The sequence below is a fragment of the Etheostoma spectabile genome, chromosome 20 (genome assembly GCF_008692095.1).
Source record: "Etheostoma spectabile isolate EspeVRDwgs_2016 chromosome 20, UIUC_Espe_1.0, whole genome shotgun sequence".
Lineage (NCBI taxonomy): Eukaryota > Metazoa > Chordata > Actinopteri > Perciformes > Percidae > Etheostoma > Etheostoma spectabile.
In genome coordinates this window covers 9099966-9120071 of record NC_045752.1, presented here as the reverse complement: position 1 = coordinate 9120071, position 20106 = coordinate 9099966, and the positions used below count along the sequence as shown (strand labels likewise).

General features: G+C 40.4%; 1 protein-coding gene across 2 annotated transcripts; it reads right to left on the bottom strand.

Moving 5' to 3' along the window:
- Positions 1-1088: 1088 nt before the first annotated feature.
- rpap1 (RNA polymerase II associated protein 1) lies at positions 1089-20099 on the bottom strand. 2 transcript variants are annotated; one of them, XM_032500570.1, is made up of 27 exons: positions 19863-20099; positions 19090-19277; positions 18744-18892; positions 17379-17471; positions 16970-17156; positions 16678-16842; positions 15281-15514; positions 13250-13365; positions 13051-13149; positions 12335-12436; positions 12086-12253; positions 11648-11827; positions 11402-11536; positions 11119-11289; positions 10608-10768; positions 10219-10389; positions 9930-10125; positions 8628-8737; positions 8313-8508; positions 7966-8112; positions 7651-7793; positions 6981-7413; positions 6634-6752; positions 6312-6543; positions 5956-6132; positions 3683-3739; positions 1089-1916 (listed from the first exon to the last, which is right to left on the bottom strand). In XM_032500570.1, exons 2-27 carry the CDS (start codon positions 19271-19273, stop codon positions 1767-1769), a joined length of 4275 nt encoding a protein of 1424 aa, XP_032356461.1. In that variant the 5' UTR covers positions 19274-19277; positions 19863-20099; the 3' UTR covers positions 1089-1766. The 2 variants fall into 2 exon arrangements, with proteins under 2 accessions (XP_032356461.1, XP_032356462.1); XM_032500571.1 differs by having other exon boundaries at positions 19812-19905.
- Between the last annotated feature and the right edge of the window lie 7 nt (positions 20100-20106).

The window sequence follows — 20106 nt, the reverse complement described above, 5'->3', positions numbered from 1 at the left end:
TAAACATGTATTTTATTAATCAGAATATTTATGTGCATAAGTAATACAAAAACTATATTAACCTCTTCTAATTGTATTAAAAAAATTCAAATCCAAGTGGAATATTATATATTATTTTACACAATATTTTTAAGATACATTAGATATAATCCTGATTATACTACTGATTATTTTGTATATACAAAAACAATAAACAGGATGAGTATATTGTATATATTAGTTACGTAAGAAGTTTAACGTAACATAAATATGTGATAAGTTGTTAATGTTATGCGGTGATACCCAATTCATTCCCACAACTTGTTATCTAACTGAGCAGACGCACAGAAAACACACAGGCCTCTAATCAGCATTTTCCAAATCTGATTTAAACACCGGCTACTGGGCCTGCATGACTCGGGGAAAAATATGAACAACTGTTTTTTAGCTTAGAATTAATATCATGATTCTCTGCCACAATTTTTCTCTCACTAAGTGTAATGTTTATTGTACACATGAACCATGACAAAAAAAACAAATTGGCAGTACCAAACAGATTTTATTTTGGCACCTATAGCACATTGAGCATCACCACATTCCTGTAAACTCAGAGGCTTCAATAAAGAGAAGGGAGAGCATTGCAGCTCCCGGGGGCGCTTTAAAACCTATTTTATACAGTATGTTTAAAACTCACAGAAGAAAGTGGTTGCGTTTGTGATGGAGTCAGCACATAATATTAAATCAAAGTAAATTTTAAAAAAAAAAGTTAAAAATAGAAATCGTGAACAGGGTGTATCGAGATCACGATTTTATAAAGATTAATTGTGCAGGCCTACTGGCAACAGTTAGAGAAGCTTAATGGAAAGCAAATAGGGTCTTTGTCTGTGAAGGACTTGAGAGTAAGTGTAATCGATCAGTGACAAATTTTAATTTGTTTAAACCCACTAAAAACAATATCTTTGCAGCACTATTTCAATAAAATCGTGAGCTCTTGCATCTGTGGTGCGGCTGTCAATAAAAAATAGGCCTTACAAACTCAGCTATATTATATGGGCTATAATTGCAATGCTGAATCAGAGTGACTAAAGAATAAAAACATTAAAGTTACACAAACTTGGAATCATGTTTTATTCACAGTAAAAAGACAATTTCAGGCACTTTTAAAGTAGTACATTTGTCTTACTCCAAGATGCCAAAAATTGACGCAGTCTCTATTTCAAGCTTATCAGACACACACCAACTAGCAAAGTACTGCTGTGGAAAGACTGTTTGCTTCCAGGAAAGGTTAATGGGACCTGTGTCTCGCTGCATCCGCATTTCATTTTTAGCACTTGTATTTATCCTTTGGGTTGATTTGACTAGTTGTGTTTCAGTTCAGACAGGTTCAAGTAATCTCAGAAAACCAAAACTTAAATTTCTACTGACTGTCGGTAAAATATAGTCTTATAATGAAAAATATACCTGTATTATGCTCGAAGCTGGTTCAAATAAATAATAAAAAATGATCTGCAATTGGTACTTCATTGAGGGTTGGCCAAATACCTCAGGTTAGGGTTCCTTTAAGGAAAGAGGCAACAGAAAATGTTCTTGTGACCATGTTGGCTCTGGTTCCAAGGCCAATCTGAAACCTTTAATAGTTGAAATGAATGTCTTACTTGGTCTCTTTTCTTTCTCAGCATCTTCTTCTCGTTTTCTAGTCTCTCCTTTCATTTGCTCCATACTGTCCCCTCCTCTGGACCTTCCGTTTTTGGCTCAATACTTTTTTATTTTTCCATTCCCTACTGCCTTCAGTCTCCTTTGTCGTCGCTGCTGTCCTGCCCTTTCAGGATGCTCTCCAAATGTTTTTCCCTAATTGGAGGCAACTGTTTATACGTATCAAAGCCAAACTCTGAGTGCTTTTGTGGCAGACGGAAGAGCAGCAAGTGGTTCCTCAACACCTGGAAATGAGACAAAGAGAGGGAGGAGGTGATAAGAGCAGCAGAGGTGGTGGCGGCCAGGAGTTAGTGATCAATATTGTTGAGTACAGCTAATTTCTGTACACACACACACACACACACACACACACACACACACACACACACACACACACACACACACACACACACACACACACACACACACACACACACACACACACACACACACACACACACACACACACACACACACACACACACACACACACACACACACACACACACACAATTATAAACATACAGTACAGGCCAAAAGTTTGTTATTCATCTGGTCTCTAATCTGAGCTGCTGTTAACTTGCGTTAACTTGCCTTCAGTGAGAGCCTACAATGTAAATAGTTTGAACATAAAGAAAACGCATTGAATGAGAAGGTGGTTCCTCGTTCTAACTCGTTAGAAAGCTAGCAGAGAGGTCTTAACAACAATTAGCTCAAAGCAATTGAAATTGATAGCTAAATGTAATGGACAAATAAGTTTCATAGCTTAAAGGTGCCCTGCCACACGTGTTTCATTACTTTGTGGTAATATCTGAAGTTCTACAGTGGTTTTGTAAATAAAATTGCCTTGGTTACACAGTTTTAAGCCATTGTGGTGTGGTATAGAAAGCCTGCAAGAAGACTCAGCTTGTTTTGTGCCAGTTCTCATTAATATTTAACAAGCTAAGCTGCTTGACTGTGATTGGCTAACAGCTAGCCAACAAGTGCTTGGCTATTAATATCCTTTTCCCTAGCGTAACTGAGCAAGCTCATGAATAGTAATGAGCTCAGGCAACATGACGTCAGACTGATGTAATTGGACTGATTTCTCCGCTTATTTCTTTTCAGTGGCTAGAATTGACAGAGGAGATAGAAGTTAATTTTCACATTCATTCATGACATAACACAAACAGACATGACCCTAACATATTTCAAAAAATACAAGTAAAAACGTTTTTGTGTGGCAGGGCACCTTTAAAGTAATAGAGTAAAGTAAGTTAAATTAATTATCTAGCTTAAAACTAATGAATAAATGGTTCAAATGTCCTGCCTCTTCGAGTAGTGGTAGTACGAATCAAACCAACCTCAACACTGACAGGAAAACTGCTGTATATGAAGAACTACAACAATATCCAATGCTATATAATCAGCAATGTGAAATAACATTCATTTTAGGATGAATTAAAATTAACATATTACTGTAGGAACATGTCAAGATGTCAGTAAAGTGGTACTTTGAATAGACAGAGGAACAGACAAAAAAAGGTTGGGAAGCACTGGTTTAAACAACTCTTTTAGGTAAAGAACCACACAAGGTGTGTGATTTGCAGTGTTAAAGATGGGAGACCGTAACTGGTCTGAGTACATGTTGCAAATGTATTCAATGATACTGAAATTACAGAAAAGCTCGAAATAAGACAACAGGTAGGAGAAATTAAAATACTAAAAACAAAACAGACTCTTGGATGTAAAACTAATTACATTGAAATATTAAAAATGAGAAGATCACATGCATGACTAACACAAATAGAAAACTGAGGAAGATTTAAACAGGGACTTAGATGACGGTCTATAAGATGAGAAACAGACTGGGATGTCAGATGAACGTGGAGAGATTATGGAAAAACATCATCGGAAAGTTAGGTGAGAGGTGAAGGGAAGAGTTGGTATAATCAACAAACACAGCAGGGTATGAGGATCAGAGAGAGAGCGAGAGTGAAAGAGAAAAAGCGATGGATGACAAAATGAGTACCTCATCAGTCAGGTAGTAGATTTTCCTCAGCATACTGTGTCGAGCTGCTTCAACCTCCTGGAAAAAGGACGAGGAGATGAAAGATCAAAAGCCTTATTGATATACAGTCCCTGACAAAAGTCTTGTCGCTTGTGTACAAATTGACTTTGACAGGCCGATGAAAGACATTTCTAATCAAGATTTTTACAAGAAAGGCTCATTTTAATCCCAACAGCTTCTGTAATAATGTTTCAGTGCAAAAAGAAACTGTCAAAAGTATTCTAATATTCACAGCTTGGTAAAGCCATTGAGTCAATTTTTGCAAGACATAAGTGTTGTCCCTTGCATATGATTTTCACCTGTGACTAATAATGGATAATTAGGTCTCAGGTGTGTATAAAAACAACCCCAGTACACTAGACCTTCACATCAACTGCAACTAGACCTCTGCAAACATGCCTAAGATTCACCCTGAGAATAAAGTTTGATTATCAAGAGGCTGAAGACCAGATCCACTGCTGGTGGGGCAGACACCTTCATTGTGTCTCAGCATCAAGTACAGAGGATTAAAAAAACATTTGAAGACACTGGAGATGTTTTTGACAAGCCCAGGTCAGGCAGACCCCGCAAGACAACTGCTCGAGAGGACCGTTGGTTGGCTCGAAAATCCAAGGCCAGCCCATTTTCTACTGCAGCAGAGCTCCACCAGACCTGGTCCCCTGAAGTCCCTGTGTCAACCAGAACGCTTTGTCGGATTCTGTCTCGAAATGGCCTCCATGGTTGAATCAGTGCCCAGAAGCCAGCACTAAACAAAAGACAATTGAAAAACTGTGTGGCATTTGCCAAGGCCCACAACCTGCTAAAAGGATGGACGCTGGAGAAGTGGAAGAAAGGGGATTTTTCAGATGAATCTTCTGTTGAATTACACCACAGTTGCCGTAAATATTGCAGGAGACCTACTGGAGCATGCATGGATCCAAGATTCACCCAGAAAACAGTGAAGTTTGGTGGCGGAAAAATCATGGTCTGGGGTTACATCCAGTATGGGGTGTGCGAGAGATCTGCAGGGTGGAAGGCAACATCCATAGTCTCAAATACCAAGAAATCTTAGCTACCTCTTATATTCCCAACCATAAAAGAGGCCAAATTCTGCAGCAGGATGGTGCTCCATCGCATACTTCCATCTCCACTTCAAAGTTCCTCAAGGCGAAAAAGATCAAGATGCTCCAGGATTGGCCGGCCCAGTCACCAGACATGAACATCATTGAGCATATGTGGGGTAGTATGAAAGAGGAAGCATGGAAGACCAAACCAAAGAATATTGATGAACTCTGGGAGGCAGCAGGACTGCTTTCCTAGCTATTCCTGATGACTTCATCAATACATTGTATGAATCCTTGCAAACCACATGGGTCCAGTCCTTCAAGGTCATGGAAGTCATACAAGATATAATTTGGATCTCACAGCACCACTATTTAATTACTGACATATTTTAGTATTGTAGTAAATTTGTTCAATTTAGTATAGGCGACAAAACTTTTGTCTTGCAAATTTGACCTTTCTGTCTTGTTTAATATAAAACTTTTTTTAGTGAAACTAATTATTTCAGTGCACTGAACATCATTGGGAGGGTTTTAGCTTTTCATATAAGCTATTTCTTACACCAATTGATTAATTAAAGTCAGGTTAATACGAGGTGTTTCTACAAAATAGATAAGCGACAAGACTTTTGTCAGGGACTGTACTGCACTTTACATCAGTTTTTACTCAGTAAACTCTAAACCTGCGTACATCAGCTTTTTTGCCTGCAGTTCTCTAAAAAAAAAAAAAAGTGCTCTAAATCTCTAAAATGTCTTTGTGAATGTAAATAAGTCACTGACTGCGTTTCTTATTTTATGGAGTTCACCCCCAAACCTCACAGTTAAATAAAAGTCACATTCCATGACTTTAATTGATATTTGGGAAGATAAAAGGAGCCAAGAGGAATTTGTGAGAACAACCCAGAGGCTACACCATTGACAGTTAATAACAAACAGACACACAAAAGCTTCAAGATTTTGCTTCCACTGAGATCATATTTGGCACATAAAATGTGCATAACTTCCTGTAAAGCCATTGAGCCCTTCTCATAAGCTCCTATTCAATGCAGCTGAAGCCCCTTCTGCATCCGCTAAATCACTACATATGTGGCTGGTTTCACTGTGGCTGATTCTAAAAAGCCACAAAACACAATCTTAACGTAAATACATAATCAGAAAATTCAAGTGTGGCTTAGATGCCGTGCAGTGCTATACCTGTGCTGCAGCGTCCTGAGAGAAGATAAAGGAGTTGATGTGAGACAAAGCAACCACATATAGGAGAGGGCACCAGCGGGGTTTCAGGGTTCCTGTTACCAAAGAACGGAAGTAGAGACGAAGGAGAGGGAGGGAGTCTTCAGGGGGGGAAGTGAACCGCTCAATAGGAATGGAGAGCTTCAAATGAAGGGACAGAGAGATAATAACTTGATCCAAATTGTGTGTTGTATAAAAATAGAATATTTGTGTTAGTAGTAAGAGTCAGACAACAATTGCAAAAAATTACTTTATAAGGCATCTTAACACATGAAAAGGAAACCAATGAGAATAAAAAGCAGTAACATCCTCATCCTTACCTGTTCCAGAGTGACTCCCAGTGACCTCAACATACCCACATGTTCTCCAAACACAGCAAGCCTCATGCTGGCGCTGTACGTCCTCTGCAGGGGTAAGAGGACCCAGCAGCCAAAGAGCCGGTCACCAAAGGACACGGCTTCGTACTGGGTCAAAAGAGCAAAGTACAAGTCTTGGAAGGAGGCCAGACCCGGAGGAGGGACGTTCAGGTCCAAAGAGTCCAACCTGGATTGCCTGTAGATGGAAAAGTTACAGTTTAACCTTGTTCTATGTACTCAATTCAGGTTTCCACTGCAAGAACAAGGATATCAAACATTTTCAGACCTGGTCAGCAGTCTGAACAGACCCCAGGTCAGTTTCTGAACAGGTCTCTCCAGGAACAAGTCACTTGAACACAAGAACACACAGGATAGGCGGGCGAGCTTGGCGACAGGAAGGATCACCTGCAACATGACAAAATGTTCTGGAGGTTAGTTACATGTATGATAACAAATATAATGCAATACTGCCTGACAGAAACACACTAGAGGAGAAGCTTGGCCACAAGGGGATCAGTATTAATGACATAGCAAAAATATACGGTTATTAGGGCATCCATTCACAATTAATTTTTGATTCCTTTCCCAAATAAAAAAATAAAAAAATTGACCTGGCTTAACATGTTTCTGTACCTTGAGTGCTTCCTCCCTCCAGACCTCTAGCAGCAGCAGCCACTGCAGACAGTGGGTCACCGCCTGCAGAGCCCCCTGTGGGAGTTCTTCCACCGCTAACCCTCCACCATTGGACACGCCAGTCCGCTCATACAGGCTGACGAGTGGGAGGAAAGGCCAATCAGATGGCACGGTGGGACCAGTTAGCTCCGTGAGGAGATGGGAGCTGATCCAGGGGTTGCGGCCGAGGAGAGCGTCTCGGGACATCAGTACCAATGGCTCCAGATGGGCCAGTTGAGTGAGGAAGCAGCCTCGTATGGATGGCAGCTGGACGCAGGCTTCTCTCAGCAGAGCTCCGACAGTGTGCAGAGAGGGAGAGCTGCAGTGTTGTGTTCCCTCTTGGAGTTTCAGCTCTCCCAGCTCTACGGCCTCAGGTCCTCCGCTGTGGCCCTCTCTGAAAAGCAAACAAATAAATTGAGTGATACTGTAATAATGAAGAAGCAAAGAATGAAGAACATTACTTTTGGTGATGCATTTTTGAATGTAAAATAATTTGTAGAATTTGACTATCAAACACAAAATGATTATTTAGAAAGAAGAATATATTATATGCAATTAAAACAAGAAAAGTTCTTTAGTTTGATTGGCAATCAATTCCAAATTAAACTTAATAAAATAAATGTAAACTTACGATATAAAGTCCTTGCTGAAGATAATGGAGGACAACAGTTCATGTCCCAGGTACTCGCTGCCTGGTAATAACCATGGCAGCAGAACAAGCGCCACCTGGTGGTACAGTGAGGCATGCTTGGCTACATTGGGCTCAATGGGAACCTGAGAAAAAAACACACACAAAAAAAAAAAGAGTAAAAATTAAATTGGTTTGGTGAAAATCAGGATGTGTTATTAAGCATTACTATGGAGGGGTGCTTCAAGTTTGATTTGTAACAAAGTACAAACAACCAAGTACAAAAGCCTAAACTGCATGTTTCAGGTCAAAGCCTACCAGTCTGTGTGCCAGCCGGAGCAGCAGGTAGAGGAGGTGGTGTTCATGACGGAGAAGCCAGGCTCTGGTGTGAGACATGGTGGGTATAGCCTGACTGCAACTTCGTAAGTAACCAATCACAGGTTCTGACAGTAGGAGACCAGTGAACTAGAGAGGGGGGAAAGGGTGGGTGGTGGGGGGGGAATTTTTTGTTTGTCACCACAAGATGGAAGCAAAATATTGTGTTATGTTCCTGGCTCAGTGACTGATTTCACTGAAACCCTGCAGACTCTCCATTCCTCACCTTGTTATTGTCAGTCCCTGTCCCTGCATTATAGAAAATACTCCCTAAAGCATTTAAACTTTACCTTGCAGCTGAGCCCTTTGTGGATGCCTGTGATTGTTTGCAGGAGGAGCCCCAGGCCTGTGAGAAGAGGGAAGGGGGAGCTGGGAACAACGAGCCCCGGGTGGTCCCTCCATCCTGGGCAGGCCAAACCAGGGAGGCTGGGAGAAGTCTCTGGGACATGATGACTGGACTGGACATTACAGACCACTGACGAAGGCCTGGTATAAAAAATATTGAACAATAACAGAGAAAGCTTTCAACAAATGAAGTTTTGTCAACAAATGAAGTTTTGTCAACAAATGAAATTTAGAATTACAAATGAAATTGACCGACATACTTCAGGTTCTTAATCAGGCCTTGAACAACATGGTGGGATAGCAGGGGGAGGAGAACCTCAGCGGTCAGCTGCTCCAGTTCTTGAAGGGTCTCTACTGGTTTAAAACAGTTCTGAAGAAGAAAGTCACAATACAGTAGTTTAAGTTCAATAAGTTGTTTTGCATTCTTACAGTTACATTTTATTGACATGTAGCCTGAGCTAATGGCCACCTTTGTTTAATTTGTTATGCAGTTCATGGATTAATGAACTTGGTAAAGCACAGAGAGTTCAACCATATACTGTTGTTGTGAACTTATTTCCTCAGATTTTTAATACATTTCATTCAATGCCTGATTCCACTCTCCTGTTGTTTTTCAGACAACTACTGGACACATAACAATATATGTGTAATAAAAAGTTTAACTTGATTAGAGCCCGACTGATATATCGACGGGCCAATATTAGGTATTTCCCGATCTATCGGTATTGGCATTTATAATGGCCGAGAGAAAAAATGTTTTATTTTTAAATTTTCATAAATGATTCTGATATATGAATATTAAAAAATTTAAATAAAAACGGACGGCGAACCATGTTATGAGTGTTGGCATTGCATAGTTTGTCCACCAGAGGGCGCTCTACTGGCGGCTGTGGCTCAGTGGTAGAGCGGTTGCCTTCCAATCGGAAGGTTGGTGGTTCGATCCCCGCCCCTGCAGTCATTGTTGAAGTGTCCTTGGGCAAGACACTGAACCCCGAGTTGCCCCCGGTGCTGCGCATCGGAGTGTGAATGTGTATGAATGTTTATCTGATGAGCAGGTGGCACCTTGTACGGCAGCCCCGGCCACAGTGTATGAATGTGTGTGAATGGTGAATGTTTCCTGTAGATGTAAAAGTGCTTTGAGCAGTTGTTAAGACTGGAAAAGCGCTATATAAATACAGCACATTTACATTTACAACGTCCCTGTTGGCAACACTGATTTTTTTTTTTGTTATTGTGTTTTTGTTCAAAGGACATTAAGTTTCATATCTAAAATTTGTATTTTTATACATTTTATTTATCAGAACTTTTATATATTTAGATGTTCCTCTGTTCTGTTGTGATAATAAAACAAATTATTATCATATTATTTTAGGGAGAACTCAAATAACTGCAAATAATCATGCATTTCTGGAATCCTTTTATTTTAATATATATATATATATATATATATATATATAATATATATATATATATATATATCGGATTTTTAAATGACCAAATATTTGTATTGGTATCGGTTGGGAACTAAACTTGATATGTCCTAACACGGCAGGAAGCAGTACCTGTCTGGAGAGCTGATGGTAGTAAGCTTCTAGGTAGATCAGGTAAGCTGGTATCACAGCCAGGCTGCTGTCTTTCTGAACTGCATGATCAAGGCTCTTCACAAAGCCCTTCAAATGTCCCAACAAGGATGCCTGCAACCCTGAGACATGACCCCAAGACACTGGAGGAGGAGGAGGGCACTCTTCTCCTTGAGAGCTGTGGTAAAAACACAGAGGGTAACATGTAGATAAAAGGATTCAAGTTGGCTGTGTGAGGACATCATAAATCCACTTTAATACTCATATGTACCTGACCATGCCGGCCTGTAGCTCCTGGTGGCAACCAGCAGTGTGTGTGACCTGTGTGAGCAGAGAAAGCAGAGCCAGGACCCGCTGGAGCTGCAGATGCAATAGAGGATCTGAGGGGACCAGGACTCTGTGAACTGACTGTACAGCCTTTGCTAAGCCTTGATACAGGTCTCTGTGGGAATAAAATGACAGTGTAGCAATTAAAGACAAGCACGGCGAGAGAAAAGCAGAAGAGAGGATTAGACGTGTCAAGCTACTGTAAGTCCTTTTATTATGAGACTGTTCTATACAGATTTGCTGTTTCTAATCAGGCTCTGGATTTAAATGACTTGGCACTCCTGAGGAGGAATCTTTCTGCCCCTGGAGGCCAGCTTCAATGTGTTAACTTACATGAATAATTTGCAGGCCTGTCCATAGCCGGCTGCCACAGCCCACAGCCTGTAGGCCTCAGTGGTGATCCTGAGGGCCTCGGCCGGTTCAAGCAGCAGCTCACTGGGCTCAGCAGCACTCAGCAGATAAGGCAAACGCTCCCTCACTCCAAGAGAGTTAAACTGGGGAGGGGAAAGGAAAAGGAGGATAGGAAAAGGAAAATATTTTCCACTTAACTCTGTTTGTATTTTATCAATTGTGTATTTTACAGACGATAAGTAATTCCAGAAGTTGGATTTCAGACCCATGCACATACTGTACTATGCACAACATATGACTTGAACATGAACAATAAAGAAAGGTGTCTGCACACTTCAAACACCACTGGATACTTTCATACATATGAGGCTGCATCAGTATAGACACAGTTCATTTAGTCAGTAAAGACCTCTCTAAAGTAAACTGTTATTCTAATATGCAATTAAAAACTGTTGCTAGCACCGGCCCTCACAGATTCCACAGCAGCACTTACCAGTCTAGCACAAGCATGTCTGCCAGAGGTAGCCAAAACTCTCAACAGCTTCATGGCACTGGCCAGTGGGAGTCCATAAACCGACTGAGGAAGGGGAGAAGATGGTGCTGTCCAGGAAGTGGGAAGGAACTCTGACACCAACATCTCCATCAAGCGAGGAGAGTCAAGCACCTGAGAGTGAAATCAATTTTACTGAATTTGGCCAGAAGAAAAATATAGACCATGATAATTAAGCGTACTACAAGCATGGTACACAAACAGTTGATTAAGTGAGCGTTTCTACCTGTGTGGCTGATGAGGAGGAGTGCCTAGCGATACGAGTCAGAATCTGCAGGACATTCTGGACTACTCGAGGAGAAGGTCGGACTACCTCAAGGATATAACGCAGCCTGGGGAGCAGTTTCATCTTTAACAGACCCTGAAATACAGACAGGAAGAATTATTATTTCACCTTTATCTACAGAACTTCTTACTGTACTTTTACAATATATTATAAATATGAAAAAGCCAAAAATGTAAACATGTTTACCTTGACAACATCCTGCCTAGCCACATCATGATCGCTCTTCTTCTCTTCCTTCTCCTTAGCCGTCTCCTTCATACATTCGGGCAGCCCTTCCTCCTCCTCTTCTTCCTCTTCATGAGCAGACGGCAGCAGAGGGAAAGAGGCCAGGCCGCGAAACCAGGAGAAGGTGCAGTCCAAACACTCCTGAGAGAGCAAATTAGATATGAATAAGCGGAACTAGGCATTGGATTGGGATCGTCTTATAAAAGAACTGCGACAACCAAAGCGTGTTCTCTCTCTTTTACAAATCAAGTTTTTGCTTCTGGGTTTTTGACATATTTTGTGATTAATTGATCAACTTTATTGTGACCATACCTTAGCGAGTCTTTGCAGGTAAAATGACACAATGACATGAAAAATACGGAAGGTTTTATTGACACGTTGTAATGAAAGTTGTCTTACTTCATCCTCTGGACAAACAAGGAGTGCTTTAAGTGCATGGACAGCTGCAGTAATCACTCCCTCCACACCGTCGTCCAACGCAAAGCGGAGCAGGAAGAGCAGGCCAGCGTCGAGCAGAGTGGACACAACGCTGCCTTGCAGAACTGACAGGTACTCCCCGGAACGTGCCTACACAGTAAGAAATGTAGCCATATGAGTGACTATAGACATGTGCCTCAGCAACAACACTGTGTCTGTTTGTTTGTGTACCTTTGAGAGGATGTTGGCCAGAGTGCTGAGGGCCAGACTCCTCTGCTGGATGAGCTGACTCCGAGACAGCAGGAAGAGTTCCTGCAGGGAGTAACCTGCCCGCTGGAGAGAAAGCCTCAATGTCAAGAGTAAAATCATTACAAAGTAAAAGACCTGGGGCCTTGTCTAAAAAAACTACCTTTGAGATGAATCTGGTTTTCAGTCTCACAATGATGTTTCACTTTTTTTACAGGTCTCATAAAAAAGTGGCATGACACTCTTTCAAAGATAAAGTGGAAATTATATATAACAGCAGGTTATGTGTAAGGCTATCAGATCCAACCTCTTCACAAATGTGCTCTCTGGAGGACACGTAACCAATGCTTCTACATGACTCCAAAGTTCTATTTATAAAAAACAGACACATTTAAAGGAATAAGACAGGAAATTAAAAGGATTGTACTGTACTGGCAGCAATGAGCCATCATAATGAGTCGAAATTACAGTTAAAACTGAAGTTAAGAACTAATCGGAATCTAACTTTGCAGTTATCCAGTACTGCTGTTGTGCTTTGTTAGACAACCCCAACTTTTGAATGCAAAAGAAAATCATGAAAAATAGACCTGAAAGGCGTTAAACAATTTATCAATACTTTAAACTTTGAAGACACAAAAAACAAAAATTATATAATATGAATAAAAGGAGACGTTTTTGTTTTTCAACGTTTTGTTACTGACCTCAGGCTCTTCTCCATGGTGGTGCAGGCCTAAATGGGTGGGCAGATCCTCAGTGGGTGGAATCAAGCTCCCAGCAAAGTCAAACCGCGCCTGCATGGCCTATCAGGACACAGAACCACAGGATGTTTTGGCAAACACATTTTCTCAACCCAAGATTGATGACGGGCCTCTATTGGTAGTGTAATAAATATCTCCTTACCTTCTTGGTTCCTTTCCTTCTGGGTGAAGGCAAGTCTCTCATCCACTCCAGCTTCTCTGGCTCCAGCTTATCCATGTGGACCCATTTCTTCTGAGGTTTCAGCAGCAGATCTTCCTCTTTACACAGAAGGGCAGAAGAAAGACTTGTAATCCATGTATGATTGCTTGTATTAATTGGTATGACTGTCATCCACACAAATCAACTCAAACATGTGCAACCACTGTAACAAACTACTGCTACACTCACTACCCCCAGCACCCCATCTTCCCTCAACTATGGGTGAGGCAAAGTTTAGCTATTTATAATCAACCTAAAACAAGCATACATGTCTTCTCTAAAAAAAGAAGTTAGAGGAGGCAATACAGAATATTTGGGCAAAATAACAGAAGCTCTGCTCCTTAGGTTTTTTGAAAAACAATGATGGTATAAATGATGTGCAAGATCTGTCTTCATACGATCCATTAGCAACACTTTCATCAAGAAGGTAAATTCTTTGAATGAGCTGCAGCAACTTAATTGCAGAGAGTGGCTACTTCTGGCTCACACTAGCCTTTCTGCTAATCACACAAAGTGAAGTCAATAATCAGCTTCATGTTGAGTTTTTAGCCATGCAGCAGAAGCATCGCATAAGTCAAAGAATAGATGCTTGAGAGAGGGGGAGCAGAGAGAGTGAAGGAAAGAGAAGTGGGTGAGTGAGATACATCAGGAGGGAAGTAAAGCCATGAATGGCAATGGTCATGGTCTTCTTCACAGTAGTACATTTAGGGCTTCTCCTTGAAAATACACCACTGGTCAAACAATTTGACAGTCTCAGAAACAAGGTCTCCATTTAACAGTGGTGGAAAAAGTATTCAGATCCTTCACTTAAGTGAAAGTACTAATACCACATTGTGAAAATACTCCACTACAAGTTAGCCCTGCATTCAAAACCACCGTGCTTAAGTAAAAGTATGCAAGTCTTATCAGCTAAATGTACTTAAAGTATTGAAAGTAAAAGTTGTCATTGTGCAGAAAAATGGTCCCTGTTAGTGTTTTAATATTATGTGTCTGGATTAATATTACTGCTGCATCCATGTGTATGTTGCAACTACTTTAGATATTTTTTGGTCTTTAATCTACAGCAATGCATCATATTCTATTAGACCATCATATGGTTGCAGCACAGTCCTGTGAGAACCACGTATCTGACTAAAAAGCCAACTTTCCACTTTGTGACAATGCATTTTCTAGCTGATTTCAATTTCTTATCATTTCATTTTTCATTTTTATTTCTTACTTCAGAAACATTTGCATTCAAAACCAACAAATACAGAAAGGGTATGTAAATTTAAATCTGAAAAGTAAATATAGGTGTATATATAGACAAATCTAATGGAGGTCAAATGTAAATTAATAATAATTTATACTTTTATTGATCCCCACTGGGGAAATTACATTTACACTCAATTAGTTAGTAATCACTACACACAGGTCTGAAATACACACATGTTCAAGACCTAATCATGCACAAATGGAGAGATCTCAGAGTGAGTGGGATGCCAGCTAGACCAGCACCCTGAGCAGTTGGGGGGCTACAGTGCCTTACTCAAGGGCACCTGGCAGTGCCCAGGAGGTGAAGTGGCATCTCTCCAGCTACCAATCCACACTCCTTACAGGGACTTGAACCAACGACCCTTTGGTTCCCAACCCAACTCCTTACAGACTGAGCTACTGCCACCCAACAATATTTCCCTCTGAAATGTAGTGAAATAGAAGTATAAAGCTGCATAACATGGAAATAAAATGGAGTAAAGTAATATAAAGAACCTAAAATAAGTAATCAGTAAAGTCCTTGAGTAATTGTACTTTGTAACATTCCACCACTGCAATTTAAACAGGCCTAACAAGCAAGAAAATAATGTGAAGTAATGTAAAATATTATATAGAATAGTCATCCACGTATTTATGTATTTATATTTGATTTATTTATATTTCCAGCAGCAGCAGAGACCTGCTGACATGATAAAGAGGTTGGTTTTGAATCCATCATACCTGTCACAGCAGCTGGTGGTTGTGATGGCAGTTCTTCCTCTCCTTCCATTTCTACTTCTTGAGGTTTCTGAAACAGCACAGCAGCCCCAGTAGCAGAGGAGTCTGACTCTCTGCTCACATTTTCAAGAGGAAAATTGTCCTTGCTGCTTTTGCCCTGGGGTTGTTTGGATATGGAGGCAGAGGACGGGATACTCTGGGCTTTGCGAGATCTAACAAAGTCAACCAGTCTAGGATCTGGGAAGCAGAAATAATCGTGTTATATACAGTGGTACCAAGACAATGGAAAAAAGATGTACTTTGCTAGTTAAAATACAAACTCAACACATACTATGTCTTCATCGCAACATACATACGGTACATTAGCATATATATATATATATATATATATATATATATATATATATCTACCTACATCATACCACCACACACCACATACTATACATATAAACAAAAGGGCTGTAACGATACACCCAACTTTGGTTTGATTCGGTTCACAATTTTTGACCCACAATTTGATACAAACCTTGATTTTTTTTTTTTTTTAATTGTTTTGGCCACACGGCATTGTTCTGTTGTTGATTACATCCCAGTTTGCAACACAGTAATACAACAGATACCTTATTTATTGATATTGAATGATTTCAATGTTGATCGATCCAACACGCAAGATTCTATTGAACCTTAAAATAATGTTTCCAAAATAGTTTTAGTGGTTCATTAACTAGTTGGAATGAGATATAAGAATATTGGTAATAATTCCCCTCCCAACCTGTAGGGGGAACAAAGAGGAAAAGTGCTTGGTGGGTAACGTAAGATTACGACACCATCCAACACGCTCATTTATTTTTAGTATGTTTGTTTTGACCTCGGTTAACAACTCTGGGTTAACCCACAAATTCATCAGTAACATTAACTGTATATAAAGACGACTAATCTAATTATATTTAGCCAGCTAGCACACCCCTGTCTTCTGCCTCAGTCTTCTCGTGCTGCAAGGCTTCAGTCGGGATGAGAGCTGACAGCAGCCCCGGGGACCCATCCATTCCACAGCCAGCCTCCAGACAGCTAGCAACCATTCACTATCATTACAGCCCCGGGCGGGGGACACATCCAAAGTCAGCCCCCAGCCAGCTAGCAACCATCCCGGTCAGCGCTTGACTCCGGTGCTAAGGACGCTAATGGCAGTTTACTGAACCGTCGGGAAACAGACCCAAACACCCGAGTCAAACAGTGGCCACTCGTAACGTTACAACTCCGTTAGCGTTATCGGTGCCCCCTCTTTTGCTTTTAGTCGGGTTTACAGTTAACTTAATTTACCAGAAAAAAACAGGAGTAGAGCACCAAAAGGACTACTAGTAATTTAAATTCACCATCATGTGGACAACATCATTGCCTACCGAGCTGAGATAAGAGTTTCCTCTGCTCCTGCAGAATCTCAGACTGAGACATGGCCTGGAGCTTAACCTGGTTCTCCCTGTGGATCCTCATGGTCTCTCCTGAGCTATCTGGGCCCCCAAGACCTTGACCAGACAGCAGACTGGGACATGAGTCTGCAGTTATCTCTGGTGAGTAGAGAGGAGATCAAAATAATGTGAAGAAGGGGTTAAATATCTTTCATCACAGACCAATTAAATTATTCTTTAAGAATTCTGACATATGCGCTGACAGAAATGAATTATATTAACTTACGATCAACTGCAGCACCACACTGATCTGTATCCATGCTGTTTTCAGAACGCAGGTTTTGCTCTCTGTGTTCAGGTGTCTGGGCAGCTTTAGGTGCACAATGTGAAGGTGTCTTTCCCTCCTTAAGTCTCTGAGCTGCAATCTGACGTGCAAAGATACTCTTCTTTCCACCAGCGGAAGACAGTGGCACCTGGTCGTAAGGACGAAAAAAAACTTTTAAAAAATCAAGTTGAAGGCAAATATTGTAAAAATTCAATGTGAGAGCACATAAAAACAGATTGTAGTAATAAATCTTCATAAGTTTTGTATATTTTTTTTAAGTAATATGTGTTTCTTCCATTTTTATATTTATACATTTTAACACTGTAAAAATCACACAATTTATGCAGACTTGGCATTAATGTCTTTTTACCTGACTGCTGGTTTCAGAGCGGTGCAATACTTTGGGGAAAGCCATTCCAGTAAGTGCTGGAAGAGATATCTGAGTAGAGCTGGTATCTCTCTCCTTAAAACAAATAATAATGTTACAGATTCATTGGTGAAAAAAAAAACAGAATTGTCTGAAGTTAAACATGATATCAGCAAACTTGGATAACTGAAAAAAATCTGCTAAACTAAATTTAATTGACACACTGCATGCATGTATACTTGGAAAGGTCAACAGAGAAAATTTGCTACTTTATATAAAGTGCTCTTATTATGCCTTTTGGCTTTTTCTCTTTCCTGTATTGTGTTATATATATATTTTTGTGCATATTATAGGTTTACAAAGTGAAAAAGCCCAAAGTCCACTCCAAAGGGACTTACCATCTTCCAGAGAAAACATTGTTCACATACGTTATAATGGTCGCCTAGCTGCTAGCGTGGCACGCCCTCATACTCTGTAACTGACTAGCTAGCAGTGCTTACCTAGGTACTTCCAAAGAATTTCTAATAAGGGAAGAAGTTCCACTCTCTCGTTACTTCCGGCTTGCGATCTGGTTGTAGTTCCACCAGAGTTCCATATAGGGGGTGAATGGGACTCTATGGAGCTATACCCCCTCCAAATCCACTTTTCTCAGGATATAATTTTTATTTGTCTAGTAATTTGATTGTTTCATTTGAACGGGGAGGCTAAGAAAAAACACACTGTTGGGAGTTAGATTTTTTTTTTTTAAGTTGCTTTTTTGTTCTAAAAATCCTTTAAAAATGTAAAATGACCTCATTCACATCATACGGCCAGAGATACTGCTTTACGACGAGCTTTGAGTCACTTTGTTCTCTCAAAGCATCAACAATACAGGTGACAGGTTAGGCTCTCCCTACCAATACACACACTAGAAAAAGGTTCACTAATGTTTTAAAGACCACGCCAAAATATTCACTGACATTCTGGTTTCACTTTGGATGCCATCAAGCAGGATCTCTGGTCATAATCAGTCCTTCACTGACCAATCAGCACTCATTAGCAGAATGGTAGCGTGCTATGGGCAAAAACAACTCAACCTGTTAGAAATTAAAAGGACATAAGGACTCATTCATTCAACTTTTGACCTATAATCCATGTTGAACTTGCAAAAACTCCAATCAAATCTGAGTTTTATCAACGGCAGTCAGACAGAAGATACAAATTTGGAACTCTGGTGGAACTGCAATCAAATTCGGTACAATGGGGCTAAATAGGGAGTGAACAGGCTTTCCGTGGACGGGCTTTGGTATTGTGCATGTGCGACTCCCAACAAAGATGGAACAGAAGTGCAATCCTTTCTTATATTGATGAATATAGCTAGGTACTTACAACAATCCTGGAGAGAACAGCACTGACGTGAGTGTCATGGCGGTCCAGTATCTCTCCAGCATCCTCATCCTCGAAAGTGACACGACTAGCTTTAAAGCGAGACTTCTTGGGAGGGGCTGGCGTCAGAGGCGGTAGTTGGTCTGGAAGATCTAGAGGAAACATACAAGTTTAGGTATTAAATAATCTAATGCATAAATTGACCATTGTTAGACATATTTATGTGTGTAACTCAGGAATGTTAAGTACCATCTTAGCCTCATGTGAAGTCTCATAAAAAAATCCACAAAAGGTCAAGTATCAGTGAGGTTTTTTTTTTTATAATAAAAAGACCAGACACATCTCTTACCATCTATGGTGACAACATCCTTCTGTCTTCCTTCATTCTCCCCTTCTTCTCCCCCAGCCTCGCCTCTCCTCTTGTCAGGTCGGCGGACCACATTGGCAGCAGACTGGGTACCAGAGATCAGAAACTTCTCCTGCTCTCTTAGGAGGTCTGCCTCAGAGTCAGTTGGCTTTGGACGCCGCAACATCTTTCTGAAGGACACAAAAGATAATACTAAATACATGACCACTTTTGTGACTAATTTTCCTATTTGTTCGTGTCTCTCTATATACAATTTGGGTGCCCACAAAAATAACTTCGTAATGCCCCTGTTGACAAACAGAGAAGAACATTTGAACAGAACTCTGGTCTGGCAGATTGGAGACCATCGTAATTTAAGAAAATACTGTCATTTTAACTAATATTATCTCTCATCTGCTGAACTTGGTTAGCGTGGCTAATCTTAAGGTTTACTAACGTTATCTAGGAGTGCAAGAAAGGTGAGAAGGCGACTCACTAATTAACCTAATAAATTACCCATAAATACCTACTAACTTACGTTAGCTGTTTATTGCTTTTTCGTTTTCACGTGTAACGTCAGCTAGCTAGCTACTGAAGTTTAACGTTACATCCGACACGCCGAGGATCAATGTAACGTTAACGTAGAGTTAGCTGATGTTAGCTTAATGTTCATTTAGCTGAAACTGATAGCTACTATCCAACAAAATACCAAACAGTCTAATTACAATGTTACTATCTTTGTTGTTCTCAAATATTTCAAAGTTAGGTTAGCTAACCTGCTGGGTCCTTGATAGGCAACTCAATACACCACACGGAAGAATATTACTGTGACACAAAACTCAACCTTCAAGATAAAAGCTCAGACAGAATAAACAAAGGAACGACTTTTCCCGTTACATCCCCTCTTTCTCCTAAACAATAGACTTCGGGGGCATACACTACATATCTGAGTTGAAGCGAATATTTTCACGCATCTTAACCGATTTATGTCGTGTAAACTCGCAAGGTTTACACATACCT